The sequence below is a fragment of the Populus trichocarpa genome, chromosome 2 (genome assembly GCF_000002775.5).
Source record: "Populus trichocarpa isolate Nisqually-1 chromosome 2, P.trichocarpa_v4.1, whole genome shotgun sequence".
In the NCBI taxonomy this organism is placed as follows: domain Eukaryota; kingdom Viridiplantae; phylum Streptophyta; class Magnoliopsida; order Malpighiales; family Salicaceae; genus Populus; species Populus trichocarpa.
The window spans coordinates 8,519,997-8,536,993 of NC_037286.2; the positions used below are offsets into that span (position 1 = coordinate 8,519,997).

General features: G+C 35.2%; 3 protein-coding genes across 7 annotated transcripts; 1 reads left to right on the forward strand and 2 right to left on the reverse strand.

Annotated features, from left to right (window-relative positions):
• Window positions 1-305: 305 nt before the first annotated feature.
• Window positions 306-2,797, reverse strand: LOC7472625 (EPIDERMAL PATTERNING FACTOR-like protein 2). 3 transcript variants are annotated; one of them, XM_024595920.2, is made up of 5 exons: window positions 2,327-2,362; window positions 2,106-2,210; window positions 1,120-1,282; window positions 956-993; window positions 306-850 (listed from the first exon to the last, which is right to left on the reverse strand). In XM_024595920.2, exons 2-5 carry the CDS (start codon window positions 2,163-2,165, stop codon window positions 593-595), a joined length of 519 nt encoding a protein of 172 aa, XP_024451688.1. In that variant the 5' UTR covers window positions 2,166-2,210; window positions 2,327-2,362; the 3' UTR covers window positions 306-592. The 3 variants fall into 3 exon arrangements, with proteins under 3 accessions (XP_024451688.1, XP_024451690.1, XP_024451691.1); XM_024595922.2 differs by lacking the exons at window positions 2,106-2,210; window positions 2,327-2,362 and adding an exon at window positions 2,659-2,797; XM_024595923.2 differs by lacking the exons at window positions 2,106-2,210; window positions 2,327-2,362 and adding an exon at window positions 1,365-1,522.
• Window positions 1,672-6,706, reverse strand: LOC7472626 (putative lipase ROG1). 3 transcript variants are annotated; one of them, XR_008058610.1, is made up of 12 exons: window positions 6,335-6,706; window positions 6,065-6,132; window positions 5,909-5,979; window positions 5,511-5,786; window positions 4,756-4,916; window positions 4,600-4,655; window positions 4,373-4,425; window positions 4,163-4,289; window positions 3,600-3,697; window positions 3,340-3,414; window positions 2,659-2,833; window positions 1,672-2,210 (listed from the first exon to the last, which is right to left on the reverse strand). XR_008058610.1 is itself a non-coding variant. In XM_024595918.2 (11 exons), the coding sequence occupies exons 1-10, from the start codon at window positions 6,646-6,648 to the stop codon at window positions 3,343-3,345; spliced, it is 1,296 nt and encodes a 431-aa protein (XP_024451686.1). In that variant the 5' UTR covers window positions 6,649-6,706; the 3' UTR covers window positions 2,488-2,833; window positions 3,340-3,342. The 3 variants fall into 3 exon arrangements, 2 of the variants coding, with proteins under 2 accessions (XP_024451686.1, XP_024451687.1); XM_024595918.2 differs by lacking the exon at window positions 1,672-2,210 and having other exon boundaries at window positions 2,488-2,833; XM_024595919.2 differs by lacking the exons at window positions 1,672-2,210; window positions 2,659-2,833 and having other exon boundaries at window positions 3,005-3,414; window positions 6,335-6,705.
• A 6,334-nt stretch (window positions 6,707-13,040) lies between these two features.
• LOC18096263 (endo-1,4-beta-xylanase 1) lies at window positions 13,041-16,949 on the forward strand. Its single transcript, XM_024594972.2, has 5 exons — window positions 13,041-13,446; window positions 13,747-14,099; window positions 14,409-14,586; window positions 14,749-15,285; window positions 15,420-16,949. Exons 1-5 carry the CDS (start codon window positions 13,360-13,362, stop codon window positions 16,533-16,535), a joined length of 2,271 nt encoding a protein of 756 aa, XP_024450740.1. The 5' UTR covers window positions 13,041-13,359; the 3' UTR covers window positions 16,536-16,949.
• The last annotated feature ends 48 nt before the right edge of the window (window positions 16,950-16,997 follow it).

Sequence of the window (16,997 nt, forward strand, 5' to 3'; positions counted from 1 at the left end):
GTGTGATGTTGTTTACGCCTTCGAGGTGGGCAGGCTTTTTGGTGCACAAATCTTGTAAGATACGAAAGCAGAGCTTTCTGACATACTTGATATGCTCCCATCTTTATCATATTTGAACAACACATCCCATGTCGTCATTCCCCGACTCCATCAATATTAACATTTCAAAAAAATAATCAAGAAAAATTAAGGCACTAAATCCTAGGTTACATTCTATATATATATATAAATATATTTTTTCGGTCTAGATTTCAGAAAAATTAAAAAAACAAAAACCAACTGATCATTGAGAAGTGAGAGACGGATAGGCAAAATTTAGTTATCTTGGATAGTCAATACTATGTTCTTGACAATGAAAGAAATGCCTTGTAAGATCAACAATTTAAAGGATAACACTTGCAGAATAAGAAGGATTTGTAGGATGAGAAGGGTAATTACAAGAGTAGCAAAAGAAGAAAGATTTTTTTAGCACTCTACATATGAAGGGGGAGTCAACTGGCAGAAGTTAGACGAGATACACGGGGGTTGAAGTCGGATATCCACATTTGACAAAAGCGATCTTCTTCACCAAAACATATCCCATCTCTTTCAATCATGGATTGAAAATTAAGTTCCCACACTTGCATTTCCAACTCATTGGCTTGTAATTGGAGATGCCATCACCTCTAGAGTACGCGATGTTGGAAATTGCAGCAGAGAATCGACTTCTCTTACGGCTATGGGCCTGTGTTGTTATTGGTACTTGAACTGCTTCACAGTGCTCACAAGAGTTGCACCTTTTGTCGCATCTTGGTGGCCTTGACCCTATTGTCCGAGCTCTCACCGCTATTTTCTCCTCTTCTACACCCTTCTGTTTATGTCAAAGATAATTGTTGAACTTCTATTGCTAAAGCTTAAAATGTAAAATCAAACACGAGAAACCAATAAGTTTGGCAAGAGCCAGAATATCTCTTACCTCTGGAGCCGCCTCCAGCAGCTTGGTAGTTACCCTACCTGCAGAGAAATGAAACTGACCATTGTTAAATTCCAGAACGCGTTAATTTTTTTTTTCATTTTTGCAAAATAAGAATTTGGATCTCTTATGAGCTAGTTTCTTGCAATGAACTTGGATCGACTTACCTTCAGCCGTGAATCTCACAAGGGTCGAGCTTGAAACCAAGATAAATAGCAAGGAAATGATTAGTTGTCTGTTTCTGTGACAACTGAAGCCAATTTTAGCACTGCCCATTTCCTCAGAGAGATGCAGAGAGATAGAGAGGAAGGGTGTGGTTGAAAGTAGAACCTTGAGAAATGGAAGGTATAAGAGTGTGAGAGCAGAGTAAATTAATAGAAAGGAGGATGAAAGTGAATGACAGTGGCAGTACAGGAAGGTAACTGAATATGAATCTGAATCCTGAAAAGTGTACGAAGAGAGGTTCAGTGCTTCATTGCCACCTCAACAAACCAAAAAGACGAGTCTGTTTTTATCTAAATAAGATTGAATGTCTAAGCCAAAAAGAGGATATTCCAGCCAGCCTTAAAGAAAAATGGGTGAGGACCTCAAAACGAAAAGGGAAGGACCTCGACCTCGTTTCATGAGCCACCAGAAAACCAAAGGTATCCCCACATCTGTGCAAAAAAGAAACTCCAGGGGTACTATACTCAGAGCCAGAGGCAGAGCAAGGAAAGACAAGGCGGAGGAAGAGAAATGAATTGGTGAATCAATCCAAGTAGAAAGACAAAAATATAAACCCCTCACTTACACCAAATGATAGATGTGAGATTTCTTAATCTACTGAAAGGACATGTGTCTATGATTTATCACAGGTGGTATTGATAGAATGACATAACGGGTTCCTTTCGTTTCTCTGCTTTCATTTGTCTTCCTTCACGTTCGTATTGCTTGCTTAAGTAGGGTTGGGATTTGAACAGTGTTGGCAGTCTCAACTTGACACGCCAAGTCATTTTCTTTCTTGTCTTGGAAAGAGTATGAGAATATATTTCCCAAGGCGGATACTGTTTGAGGGTATGCTTCTAGGGAGTAGGAGCATGATCTATCGAGTTTGCTTGAGAAGCCCATATTTGGGGAACTGCAATTATCTGAGTATGGAAGGTATGGTTTTTGCCTGCAAGCTATCACGCTGAGTCTCGGGGAAAAGAGCGAAAATCCGTTTGATTCGTACCATGTGCTTGTGACTTGTTGCATCGAACTACGACAGCTCCTCCTCGAGCTTTAAAGGGAAAATAAAAAAAATAACACCAACACGTTAGATCTCCCAAGTCCTAACAGCATGCTGTTATTGAACAGGTTACCATTTGAGATGGAAATCGTGAGTTTTACACGTACCAAAAATGTATTTACCACAAGATCAGGTCTTATCCTCCCTCGTTCCACAGTAGCTTTTGCTTAACATGTGCAAATACAAATGGTTTGCGAACACAGTGAGTGTTGTCTTTTAAGTGTAATGTTATTGATTTCTACAAAGCGTGGCAAATTTCACTCGAAAATTTCCCAAGACTATAGATCTTTCATTCTAATTAAGGACAATAGTCCCCGTGTCGTTGAAGTTCACGAATACAATCATTATAAATTCCGATTTTCCGGCTCCTAATCAGTTTTCAATGAGTAAGAGCTTCTGCAGACTAGATAACCTATAGCAGCACGAAAGATTCGTGTACCTTCATATCGCCCAACCTTGGTTTTTGATCCTCGGAAGGAAGTCAAGAACGAGCTAGCTGAGGCTTCAATAACAAGGGGCTGCGCTGTTCCTAACTGGGCTACAAAAGAAAATATTTTACACCCAGGGAAAGTTCTTCTGGGCTGAAAAAATTATCTCATCACACACCTTCAACCCTGCAAAACGTGAAAATGTAAATTGGTGGAGGTGGGGCGGCGGTTTAAAATGCTTTGACAAGGCAAAATGTTAATGGATCATTGTCATTGATTAACAGAGGTAACTCAGAGCAACTATTTTCACGTCAACAGGAAAGTAAAAGCCATATGAATAAATGTGACAGGGAAACGGATTATGAACTCATCTTGATCATCATTAACATCGCCCATTCTCATGATGGCACAGAGAAATGACGCACGGCAGGTTGTTAACTTACACATACTACCAGGATAAAAGATTACATGAATATGTGCAATTGCTTTCTATGTAAAAGTTTCACTAATCTCTCTCCCCAACTCTCTCCCTTACCCTATTCCTATATTATTTAACACAGAGCTTCCAGCATAGTTTGTTTTCCCTCCTTGTATCGGCTACTCACAGTGAGGTTAGCTGGAATTTCCCCCGAGGATGCAGAAATATATCATTGAAAAAATCACTGACAAGATAAATCATATAGAATTTGCACCTTTCACAAAAGAAAATTGTCAACCATGTGTTGGACAACGTCAGCCCCATCAGAATTGATGCAGGAGATTTTCACCTGAAAATAAGAGAGAAAATGAATATGAATCTCACGGAAGCACGTGAAAACATGCGACTCTGGAATACTCTACTGGTTTGTGTGGTAGAAAAGAGAATCAAATTAGACAGTAAATGGTAAAGGCCTCAAATATTATTCCTAATGAAATAGAGAGAACTCCACCTCTAAGAAAAAGACAACTTTACCTGAATGGTGCTGTGCGCCAAGAACCTTTGCATACTTCCACTTAAGTTAACATCAACTCGTTCCCAGCTCAACTGTGTCAAGCTTCTGATCATTTCCTCTGCAAGTGTTTTAAAATAAGTTATAACCCATGGAAATAACAGTATTTAATCAATGATCATGTTTGGTTCTCCATGGTAAACGAAGAATCTGTAACTACATTCCCAGTCTTTTTTCTTCGACTTCTCAGAAGGCCATATGAAACAGCCCAGCACAGAAAAATACTGGTTTTTTCACCACAGGAGTCCAACCAAAAACACGCTTGCCCAAAAAGTTTCAACTCTGCTCAATTCCATGAGGCCATCTCTTAAAAAGCTTCCCCTGCCTCTAGTCCACCAATTATTCATTATGATGGTAGAATTTACCTTTAACTGATTATATTTTCTTTGGTTTTTTCTGACACGGAAATTAACTTACATGAGCCTAGAAGTTACAAGTAACACGACAAATAAACTCAACAAGGCCTCATAAGCTTTAGAGCATATTGACTTAACCAAACAGTTAGAAGAAGCAATAAGTGGCAAACCTTCCATGTCAATAGTCTTGCAATCATAAGCTTTGACCTCTGATATTTCATGCTGAGGGCTTGCATTTTCTGTTGTCTTCACATTAACAATATGTGGATATTTCTCATGTCTTGAGAGATGTTGTCTCTGAAAGGGGAAAAGCATTAATCATGTTATAACAAATTTTTCATCTCATACCACAAAACAGTCTAGTGAAGCTGAAAATGTACCTTAGGGAGTTCATCTCTTCGCCGTAAAGATGATGTGCACCATCCCACAATGTCTAGAGCATGTCAAGTTCCCCAGTTTGGCAGTAAGTATGATCCTGAGAAATTTTGTGCTCGGATGGTTTAAATTATGCATGATTTGTCCAAAAATTTGTTATTTTTGCATTTCACCATTTGGTACGGAAACTTGTTCGTTCATAACTTAAAAAAAACAAAATCAATGAGGATACGGTCAAAACTTGCATTTGCATATGCCACACGACGCTTAAAGGATTCCAAAGCAGATCTGCAGAGACAAGAAAAGGTATGAAGGCAGCTTTCCTAATCATTCACAATCACAAGGGTGTTTATATTTCCAGGATAAATCATAAGTTTATCAAACTCACATAAAATTAAGATTTTCAGAGTCACTAGTCATCTGAAAAAGAAGCGGAGGTTTTCCACCATCAACATCAGTCAAAAACAGATGTTTTCCAGTCCTACCAAGAAACCCAGCAATTCGAGCAGCTGCTTTTTCCAGAGTGTAAAAGCCACAAAACATTGGGACCTAAAAATAACAAAATCATGGGACTGATGTCAAAACTATGCCAGTTCAGTATACACATGTATGTTCTTTAATTCATGCTGCTCAACTGACATCCTAGCTACCATCACTAAGAGTGAAACATCCTAGCAAACCCTGAGGGGTGTAGCTCAACTGATCAGGTCCTGGGTTTGCTCCTTAGAGGTCACCAGTTCGAGTCCCACAAACCTCAGTGGCCCGTGGGATTAGTCAAGGTGCGTGCAAGCTGACCCAGACACCCATGTTAATAAAAAAAAATCTACATGGCAGTATTAACCCAGTCAGTCATAAAATCAAATTTAGAGGTTTGATAAAAGAGGAGAAACGAAGGAGCAAACAACATATTTGTAATCAGTAGACCTCTTTGGCTCTTCAGGAAAATTATTGTAGACTAGACAAATTGTTAATTTATCTGTACCGCAAAATAATGTAATATGTCAAAACACATTTTGTGTCATCAAAGACAACATATTGGCTCCATCCTCGAATAACAACAGAGAAAAAAAGAAATCTATACCTAAATAATATTTAAACTAAACTCTTTACCGTAAAAGCATCTATAAAGAATAAACGAATCACCTGCTTATGAAACCTCGAACCAAGATGTGGAGTGGCAGAGGTTATGAAATTCATGGGCTCCAATCCAGCAATTGTGCCTCTGGATTTCTCTTGCACGCAGTTATCTTTATCTTCAGATTCATCACTTTTACAATTGCCGGTTTCATGAGAAATTTCCTTGGTGATATCTCGTTCATATAGCCTAGCAATAGCATATCTTGCAATCAACCCACCTAATGAATGGCCAACGAATGAGATCTTCTGAACAGATGGGTGTCTTTTCTTCACTGATATCACCTGAAGAATTACTTTTACATTTTTTAAGCAAATACTTGAATGCCAAATAATCTTAATCCCCCCCCCCCAAAAAAAAAAAAAAATGTAACAGAAGGCATCATATGAACATCTTCCTAGCTCACCTCTTCTGCTAGTCTGTCTCCCATTACATCTACACCATCAAATGTCAACATTGATGAATTAACTTTGCTGCCTGCATCAAAGCGCCATTAATTTCCATAATCAAAACCTATTGATGATCCCACAAAAAAACGAAAAAAGGAAAAAAAAAAACTCACGGTGAACAACAACGTCTCTGGGATACTTCTTCAAAAACTGCTTAGCCGCAAATTTCCAATCTTGAGCACTGCACATTCATACACCAATAAATAAATGCAAAACACTACAGCTACAGCTACATCAATAATGAATGCTATACCGTGCGTGACTGGAAGTAAACCAGCTGATTCTTAATTAAACTACAAAAATCATCGTTTCATTACGAGCTCCTCTTATCACCAAAAATAAATTCCTACAGGAAAAAAGAAGAAGAAGAAGAGAGAATAGACCTGCCAACGATACCGTTAACCATAATAATTAGGTGAGTAGGATTTACAGGCTCTCCTGTTGTCTCCACAACACTCCCTTTTTCATTATCCTCTTCAATTTTCAAGCATCCAAATTTTCTAAAATATGAAGATTTCTTATTACTCTTCTTTTCACTATTCATCTCTTTTAACTCTCCACCACTCTTATTAACAATCTCTAGTGATGATCTTCTTCCACTAGTACCTTGCAGCTCAACGGAACCCATGATTAGAGAAACAAGAAATATGTAATGAGAGGAAGGATTTTCTGTTTTGTAATAGCGCGTCAAGTTCATGTTCGGAAGGTGAGTAGTTAAACCGTTGCGGTTGGGTCCGGGTCGGGTCCACACTAAGCTACCGGCTACCCTGCGTGCTTTAAGGGTGGCTTGACTTATTGATAAAAGGCACCTGGATTTTGTTGTAATTACGAGTTTATTGCTGTGATAGACAAAGGGTAGGGGAGGGAGAAAAATGGAATCTGGCGCTGGCTTGAAAAGGTTTGGCGAAGGTTCACACTTTTTTTATGTTCCGCGGCTTCTAGAAAGAGACGACACAATTGACCCGCGTTTTTAATACTGCTAATGGGCCTTTCTAGATGGATTGGACTTTGAGCTTGGTTTTGTGACCACTGTAAGAAACTTCTTCATCGCTCCGCAGATAAGATTAAAATAATAAAGAAATTATAAATGGGCAAGTTATTTGCTACTGTTTTTTCTTATGATGGTAAATAAGAAGGCTTCCGAGCTCCTCTTTCTTAAGATGTTCATGTTCTTCCAAGGTCTAGCTGCTCCAATAACATGTCCAAATCGGCTCCCATATTCGTCTTCTTTTATTTTCATTTTACCCGCATACAAATCTAACAGCGTGCTCGTGCTGGGAACCCATGCAGCGGTGGGTGAACTCTAACGAGACACGCTTGGTCGAGGTGGGCTTTCAGCATCGCCTGCTATGTTTTAAAATGTAATAGTTGTTATTTTTTTAAGATGTTTTTTCTCAAAAATATATTAAATTAAAATAAAATTTATTTTTTATTTTTAAAAATTTATTTTAGACATTAACATATTAAAATAATTTAAAAATATTAAAAAATAATGATTTAAAATAAATATAAAAATTTAATTTTTCACAAAAAGCAAGCCGCAGCACGGCACAAAATGTTTTAGGCCAAGTGCTCGTGTGCACAACAGGTTGCGTGTGCGCAACAGGTTGCACCTGCATTTTGCCATCAAAATCATGAGAAATGATGCTTCAACTGCGGCACAATATGTTGCACTATGTAGCCAAATGATGCCTACAAATGCATTTAAAATTATTGGAGGGGGTAGCCGGTTTTAGATTTGGTTTATAAAGTTATCAATTTGTGTTTTAGAAACCTTCCCGCTACTAAAAGCTTATATAATTGTTAATTATAAAATCCGTGAAATTAATCAAGATTAACGCAAGCTAGCTCGGACATCCACATTAATAAAAAAAATTCTGGTGTTTTTAAAAAGTGAGTTTAGCATTAAAAAGCATTATATTAATATTTTTTTAATATTTTCTGATTATTTTGATATATTGTTACCAAAAATTAAAAAAAAAATCTAATTTTCTTTTAAAAAAAATATCGTATATCTCAAACACAGATTAAATCGCTAAATCCAAACATTTGTGTTACATTTGTTTGTTTCCTAGCCTACGGTCTTTTCCCTCCATTCAGAAAATAGATTTTTAATTATTTTATAATAGAAAGGGAAAAGAAGTAATAAAACTTTGAGAAATGTGACGTGTTTTAAGATCGATTTGTGATACACCCACAATTTATTTTTAAACAAGAAGTTGAAATATTTTTATTGAAGAATAATTTAATTTTAAAAATAAATGGATTTTTCTCTTAATTTGTTCTTAGAAATATCCATTAATCATATTTTTAAAACAAATTTCTGACATCAACCTCCTTTTGTGATTTTGTAGACTCGTAGATAAATTATCAATCTGTCATTTAATGTAGAGCTTTTATGTAAGCAGGGGCGGAAGGAAGGGGGGCAAGCAGGGGCCCGGGCCCCCCCTGAAATATTCTGTCCCTGTAATATATATGGAAAGTAGTGGAGTGTTCACTTCAGATTCCCTCCATTTTCACTAGATTATTAAATAATGTATGCCCGTATCTTTCTGGCAATTCATATGATTCTCTTAAAGCAGCATTAATATATATATATATATATATATATATATATATATATATATATATATATATATATTATTAGGTAATTAAGTGTGGAGAAGGTTTTTTATTTTACAAAGGTGAGTTTTTTTACTGTAATTAAGTGTGATTTTTTAATTTGATTTTTTTAAAATTAATTTACGTAGCCCTAATATAAATCCTATAAAGATAAAATTATTACTTTGCTCAATAAATTCTGCAGCCGGTCAAAAACAAAAATATAAATATAAATCATAAGTAAAATTTTTCAACGGAAAGATTGAAGCAGAGCCATCAATTAATTTATTTTTCATCAAACAAAACAAGGTAACTTAAATTTAAAATCTATTTTTATTTTGTTTTGAGATGTTTGTTAATAATTTGATGAGGTTTTTTTTATATATAATTCTATCATTTTTGCTTTATTTTTTTCTCAGATCTGCTAATTTTACCAATTGTTTTTTGAATTCTTGTTATAGTGTTTTTTTTAATTAATTAGATATATTTTATTGGTTTGTTTTGATTATACTTTGATTTTTTTTATGTTTTATTTTTAGCAGAATCACCAAAATTATCAATTTTTTCTCACGATATATGTTTTGATTTTAGATTGAACCATGAACAAAATAAGAAGAATTTGATTTTTTTTTCAAAAAAAATATTGATAACTCGCAGCCTAGTGAACCAACTCCAATGTGTAATGTTAAAGTTATGGTTGAGCAACTCCAATGCGCCTCAGTTTACAAAGAACCCGCGTTAATTAGTGAGAATAGTTCTTTATTATTTTTTGCTTTATTTCAAAGTTTAGCGAACATAAATAATGCTTCGTTTTAGCTAATGTTTCTTATATACTTTGTATGTTTATATTTGATAGATATAAAGACCAACAACATTAAAGTGATGAATATGTTATGAAGATGAAATTAACTTCATTGCTTTGACTCAATTTGGTATTTCTTTGAACATTTTACCTTATACAAAGATTATTATATATTTATAGTAAGTTATTTGAATAAAACTAAATTATGCAGGGCTTTTTTACAACTCATGTACAATAAAATAAAATAAATATTATATTTTATTATATTAATTATGGTCCTCTCTAACAAATAATTCTAGCTCCGTCCCTGTATGTAGGGTTTGATACTTTGATTCTTTAGGCTTTTTACTCTCTAGAACATATCTTGTCCAAAAAAGAAATTGATTAGATGTTTCTCTCCCTTACATGCTGACCTCCGGTCAAATATTATTTTGCAATTACATTAATGTTGTGTATAATACCCCATCACGTGCTGGAGTTGGATACTCAACTACGCTAAGTTACTTGGAGATGAATGTTTCCATCGTGGATGGTAGTACATTGAAATGATTTAAAAAAAATATAAAATATAATTTTAATTGCAAACATATAAGCTTTTTTTGCCCACTAGTTGGGTTTTTGCTTCGAAGCCTTTGGGCCAAAATCCAACACCATGGCATGATATTTAAGATATGTTTGAGAACACGGTTGAAACCGTATTTTTTAAAAATTTAAATTTATTTATTTATTTTTGTTTAAAATTAATTATTTTTTATGTTTTTACATTATTTTGATGTGTTAATTTAAAAATAATTTTTTAAAAATAAAAAAAATTTATTTTAATACATTTCCAAGTAAAAAATATTTTAAACCATAACTGCTATATATATATATATATATATATACTTGGTTTGTAAAATTGGGTGTACAAATAAGCTTACCTGGGACTGAAATTAAAGCAAAATGAGCTAGAAGGCTAGTGTGAAAAAATTGCAAGGATGGAAGCAGATTAGAGATAAAAAATAAAAAATAATATGGTCATAATAAAATAACTACCTTCCATGGAAGGCGAAACAAATTCCCAAGGATTTTAATAAATTTAATGCAAAGAAAAGGGGATCAATATAGAATAACAACTACATTTTTTGGGCTTTGTACGAATTTCTAATTGAAATGACATTGATATAAGGGATGCTTTTTTATTTTTATACAAAAGTTTGAAAAAGGGCATGGCTCCTATGATGCGACCACACGCGTTGTTCGTGGATTGGCCGCTTATATCACAATAATGTACAAACATCACAACTTTTCTGTTTATGCATAATTTTGAAATCTGCCCGGCCCATCGGATCAACCCAAAATCTAGTTAATCGGGGGCTGGAATCTAGCTGGATTGAAAAAAATAGGGTAAGAAAAAATCAGGTGTGACCCAGTCAAAAACCCGTTGATTTTTTTTTTTACTAAAACGACATCGTTTTAATTTAAAAAAAGAATTGACCTGATGACCCGGTCAAAACCCGAAACCCGGACCTTAAACCTGGCCGGATCTGAAAACTACGTGTTTATGTACATTTAAAAAAAAAATCATCATAAATTATATCATATCGAGTTTTTATAGTTTAATTATTTTTTTTATCTTACATTTATTATTTAAAAAGTACATTTTACATTATCAATCAATAAAAATCTTTAAATTAAATTACTCTTGTATATAATATGTTTTCAATTCTCTCTGGCTCATATATAATTGAGTTTTCGAGAATCAAATTTAATTTTGAGACATGTATTCAACCCCATTTTCTTGCTTGACTATAAACTAATTTGAGCGGGCAGTGGGCAATGTTTAGCCTCCCTTTTTTTTTTTTTTTTCATTTCAATTTTTCTATTGCTCAAAATTTGTTCCAATTAATCATTTCATATTGAGTTTTTTTAAAAAAATTTGGATTTGATGTTTTGTTTTAAATTGGCTGAATATAGGGATTTTATGATGTGGAGAAAATTTTTTGATGCTTGATTAATAGCTGGTTTGATAAAATAAAATTTAGTTTTATTAATTTAAAATAATTAAAACTTCAATGATTAAAATTGAAATTAAAACAAATGTTGACCCCCATTTTTTGCAAGGTTAATGACTAAACTGTGTGAAAAACATGAAAGCAGCTAGTTCGTGCCAATATGTAAAAGTAATTTTTTGTTAATTAATGTGGGTGTTCGAGTCAGTTTATGTATATCTCGACTAATCTCACGGGTCCTGAAGCTAACGACCATATAAGCCTCTATTAGCCCTGAGATTTGTGGAACTCGAACTGATAATATTTAGAAAAAAAACTTAAGGTCTGACCAGTTAATCTACACTTCTCAAAATTTAAATTGTGGCGGGCCTATTTAGAAGTGTGATTGTTTTTAAAAGTGCTTTTCATGTTGAAATGTATCAAAATAATATTTTTTTAATTTTTTTAAAATTATTTTTAAGATTAATCCATCAAAATGATTCAAAACATAAAAAAATATATTAATTTTTAATAAAAAAATATTAATTTTTAAAAACACAAGTTGCCCACACTCATGCCCATCGATCTCCAAATGCTGCTTTTCCTGATGGCGTTGAAATCGCCACAACGAGGCCTTCATTTTCTAATGGCATAAGTTGGTTCAGGAGCAACTTTTGTCTCTCTAGCCAACCACTATTCTTTTCTTTATTCTCCTCGCACTTTTCTCTTTCCTCTCTACTATTATCTTGCCTTGTTTGGTAAAGAATATCAAGGTGGAATATCAATTTTATTTCTCATGTTATATTTAGTTTTTATTTTTTTAATAATTTAACATTTAATTAATTAAAGATCAATTTTTGTATTTTTTTATAGAGTAATCTTAGTTTCATGACTTGTACCACGAGTTTGGAAAGTTAATCCATGTTTAATCAAGTTTTTTTTTAAAAAAAATTTATCATTTAAGATTTAGTTGGTTTGAACTTTTCAATTTTTTTTATTTGTTTTGTATAAAGTTATTCTGATTTCATAACCTAAAATACGAGTTTAGTGGGTTTTTCTAAATTGACCCAGGTGGATTTTTTTGTTAATTTTATTTTAATTTCATCCTTTAACATTTGACTTTATTAAAAATTTAAAGTCTTTTCAAATTACTTTCTATTCAATAATCTTATTTTTATGACCTTAACCATGAATTTTACGAGTTCCATTGGGTTACTTTTTTTTTTTAAGTTAATTTATTTTATTTATTTATTTATTAAAAATTAATTTTATAACTTATTTTAATTTACTATTTACAAAAATATAACATTGTCATTCCACAAGCAATGTGTTGTGGGAGTTAATCATCACTTCAGGTTGACACAATAAATTTTAATATTAAAAAAATCACCATAATATATTAAAGTTATTATTTAATAAATTCTAAAAGGTATACCTAAGCTAGTAAGAGTTTTGTTTTTTTAAAGATCATCTATTCAATTTTTATAAAATTAAAAATTATTAAAAATTTATATAATTATTAATTTTAAATTTATAAAATTAATTAAAATACATATAAATTTATTAGTAAAAAAAAGTTATTGTTTAATAGCCATCAAATTTTAAGTTTATAAATTTTTCCATGCTAGAAAGCAGCGCGGTGCCAAGAAGCAACGCAGGCAGGCAGGCAGTAGGCAGTACAGGGGGGAGGAGGGGGGAGGAGAGAGAGCACTCTGTTGGCAAGCAGGCAGTAGGCAGTACAGGGGGGAGGAGAGAGAGCACTCTGTTGGCAAGCAGGCACTCACCCTCTTGTCACTTATTAATAGTGGAGAATCGAGAGCTGGAAAGCGAACAATCTGACAGTCACTCGGAACAAAACAAACATTGAACATGCTTCCCAAACAAATCTTTTAATCCATCATCATAATCATCCATTTCTTCAATTTTTTTAATATTATTCACGTTTTGCCCATCGCTTGCTCTCTTCCATCCATTAAACGATAAATTCTCATCAAATGGAATCGCTCGAAGGAAGGCCACGGGTTCAGTTTCTCTCATGGAAATACACTTTTCATCTCTCGCTCTTGTTTCCGTTGTGGTTTTGCATTTGGGTCTTTCTGCGGAATCAATTCCTGTCTACCAGGTAACTAAATCCCTAATTCCCATTTCGTTGTTGATTCTGTTTGTTTTTAGAGAAGCTACATGTCATGACCTGGTGTGAAACAACCCATGAATAACATTTCGTTTTCCGGATCAACGGACTACATGTCATTCACTAGTTAATTAAGCCTGCACTCCTTTGTATTGTGCTTGAATGCAATGCATGCATGCATGGTCTATGGAAGGGAGCATTCCTCTGTATTTGGAGGATATAGACCACCTTCCCCTCATTGACATGTTCGTTAATTTCTGACATTTGCGCTCCTTTGTCTTTCGTAAAAAGGCCACAACCACAGGCCCTGTGGGTGCTGGAGATGACAACGTCATATTGAATCCTAGATTCGAGGATGGCCTTAACAATTGGTCTGGGAAAGGATGCAAGATTGAACTTCACAAATCCATGGAAGATGGAAAAGTCTTTCCGCAATCAGGGATGTTCTTTGCTTCTGCAACAAATCGGACAGAAAATTGGAATGGAATCGAGCAGGATATCACTGGAAGAGTGCAACGAAAAGTTGCATATCAAGTTACTGCGGTGGTTCGAATATATGTTGACAATGACACCAGTGCTGGTGTACAAATCACATTGTGGCTTCAAGAACCTGATTTTCGTGAACAGTATATTTCCATTGCCAGGTTAGTCTCTTTCACCTACTCTCAGAGGATGACACTGCATTACTTTTTGTATAGATATTTTTACTTCTCCCACTAATTGGTTTTCAATTTTGGTTACCATTTGCTATATATCAACAGTGCTATAAATCCTGATGTTAAATAGATTCAGTTCAAATTTATGATGTATTTTAGTGGTATTTGCACGAGTTTGAATATTCTGTAGTTAGGAAAAATGCAAGATCTGCTTGTCTATATTGCTATGTTTTACTTGCACCATATCTGAAATAAGGAGCTCGTCTCGGGGTTTGAGGAAATTGGCTTGTTCTGCAGTTCACAGGTAACAAATAAAGATTGGGTACAGTTGCAGGGAGAGTTCCTTCTTAACGAAACCCCTTCAAGATTGGTGATATATCTAGAAGGCCCATCTCCAGGCACTGATATTCTTGTTAACAGTTTAGTAGTGAAGCGCGCTGAGAAAATTCCTGCTTCAGCACGACCATTTTCCAAGGTTGATCAGATTTTGTTCACACACGATTGATCAAACATGCATGACATGCGACAATAACTATCTATCACCAACCTATTCATATGTGGAGCAACATGCATGCATTCTCAAGTGTTGAATTCTATGTTTTCAGGATTAAAATTTGTATGTGTTTTTGTTTTGTAGAATGCTACTTTTGGAGGGAATATAATCGAGAACAGCTATCTTGATGATGGCACCACAGGTTGGTTTCCTCTCGGTAACTGTGCCTTGAGTGTTGGAACTGGTTCACCGCATGTGCTTCCTCCAATGGCAAGAGATTCTCTTGGAACTTATGAGTCTTTAAGTGGCCGTTACATCATGGTAACTAATCGGTCAGATTCTTGGATGGGTCCTGCGCAAATGATCACTGATAAACTAAAACTCTACTTGACATATCAAGTGTCTGCCTGGGTTCGAATTGGTCCTGGAGCAACTAGTCCTCAAATTGTGAATGTTGCCCTTGGTGTGGATGGCCAGTGGATCAACGGGGGTGAAGTTGAGTTTAATGATGACAATTGGCATGAAATTGGTGGGTCCTTTAGAATTGAGAAGCAACCGTCTAATGTTATGGTTTATGTCCAAGGTCCTGCTTCTGGTGTTGACTTAATGGTTTCTGGTCTTCAAATTTTCCCCGTAAACCGGCAAGTCAGGTTTAAGTACCTGAAGAAGCAAACAGATAAGGTAACTGCTAATATAAACTTAGTGATGTGCTCTCAATTGATTACTTGTGTTTGGAAATAACTGAATTCATAATCAAAATGCATTCTTATAGTAATATAAAGCTCTCTAATAAACCAATCATTGTGATCATGCAGATACGTAAGCGTGATATCATTCTAAAATTCTCAAGATCAGAAAGTAGCAATACAGTTGGCAACTCTGTTAAAGTCAGACAGATAAAAAATAGTTTTCCTTTGGGATCATGTGTAACCAGAACGAGCATGGACAATGAAAAGTTTGTTAAATTCCTGGTTAAAAGTTTTAACTGGGCTGTGTTTGAAAATGAACTAAAATGGTCCTGGACAGAACCACAAGAAGGTAAGTTCAACTACAGGGATGCTGATGAGTTGTTGGACTTGTGCAAGAGCTATAACATAGAAGTCCGAGGTCACTGCATCTTCTGGGAAATGGAGTACACAATTCAATCATGGGTTAGATCCCTGAACGCAAGTGGCTTGATGACTGCCGTTCAGAATCGCCTAACAGGCCTTCTCACACGCTACAAGGGACAGTTCAGGCACTATGATGTGAACAATGAAATGCTGCACGGGTCTTTCTATCTGGATCGACTGGGAAAAGATATCCGAGCAAACATGTTCAAAACTTCCCATGAACTAGACCCATACGCCACCCTCTTTGTGAATGATTATCACATTGAGGATGGAAGTGACATCAGATCAACACCGGAGAAATACATACAACAAATTCTTGACCTCCAAAAACAAGGTGCACCAGTGGGAGGAATTGGTATCCAAGGTCATATTGATGTTCCAGTTGGACCAATTATCTGTTCTGCTCTGGATAAATTGGGCACTCTAGGCATTCCAATCTGGTTTACTGAACTTGATGTGTCTTGTCCTAACGAGTTTGTCAGAGCAGATGATTTGGAAGTAGTGCTTCGTGAAGCATTTGCACATCCTGCAGTTGAAGGTGTGATTCTTTGGGGATTTTGGGAGTTGTACATGTCCAGGAAAAATGCACACCTCGTGAATGCAGACGGTAAAATCAATGCAGCTGGTAAGAGATTCCTTTCCCTCAAGAAAGAGTGGCTATCTCATGCTTCTGGACATATTGATGAGCTAGGAGAATTCAGATTTAGAGGATTCCATGGGACATACAATGTGGAATTTGTTTCCACCACAGAGAAAGTTAACATGACATTCGTTGTTGATCAGGGTGAGTCCCCACTAGTTGTGTCCATTGACTTGTAGACATTAAGCATCGCTGTCCACAACCACAAGGGATATTTTCTAAACAGAGAAGCACTCATTGAAGGTTAGAATTAGAATTGAAGGTTTTCTCATTTGCAGACTGCTAAGTATCAACAACCTGCACCGACTTTTTGGCTACGTTGAGCGGTTCACCATTACAATATCTCGGGCAAACAATAAATTGCGTGATCTTATCAAACATGTTTTTTCTATGGATCTTGCTTTGTCAGATAATTAATTGCAACTCAAAACTTATGTGGCAGGATACACTGTAGGGCCTTGTATAAGATTTATGTCAAAAAGAGAATTGTGCCTTGAGATTTGTTGGATTTCTCTACCCGACCAAGCCACAAGGGAGTCAAAATTGCAACTGGGAAAAACTTGTTTATGTACAGCAAAATGAAGTTGGAATTGGCTCCGTCTCCTTGAGCAGCACAGTGACCTCCATGATATAGCAACAAG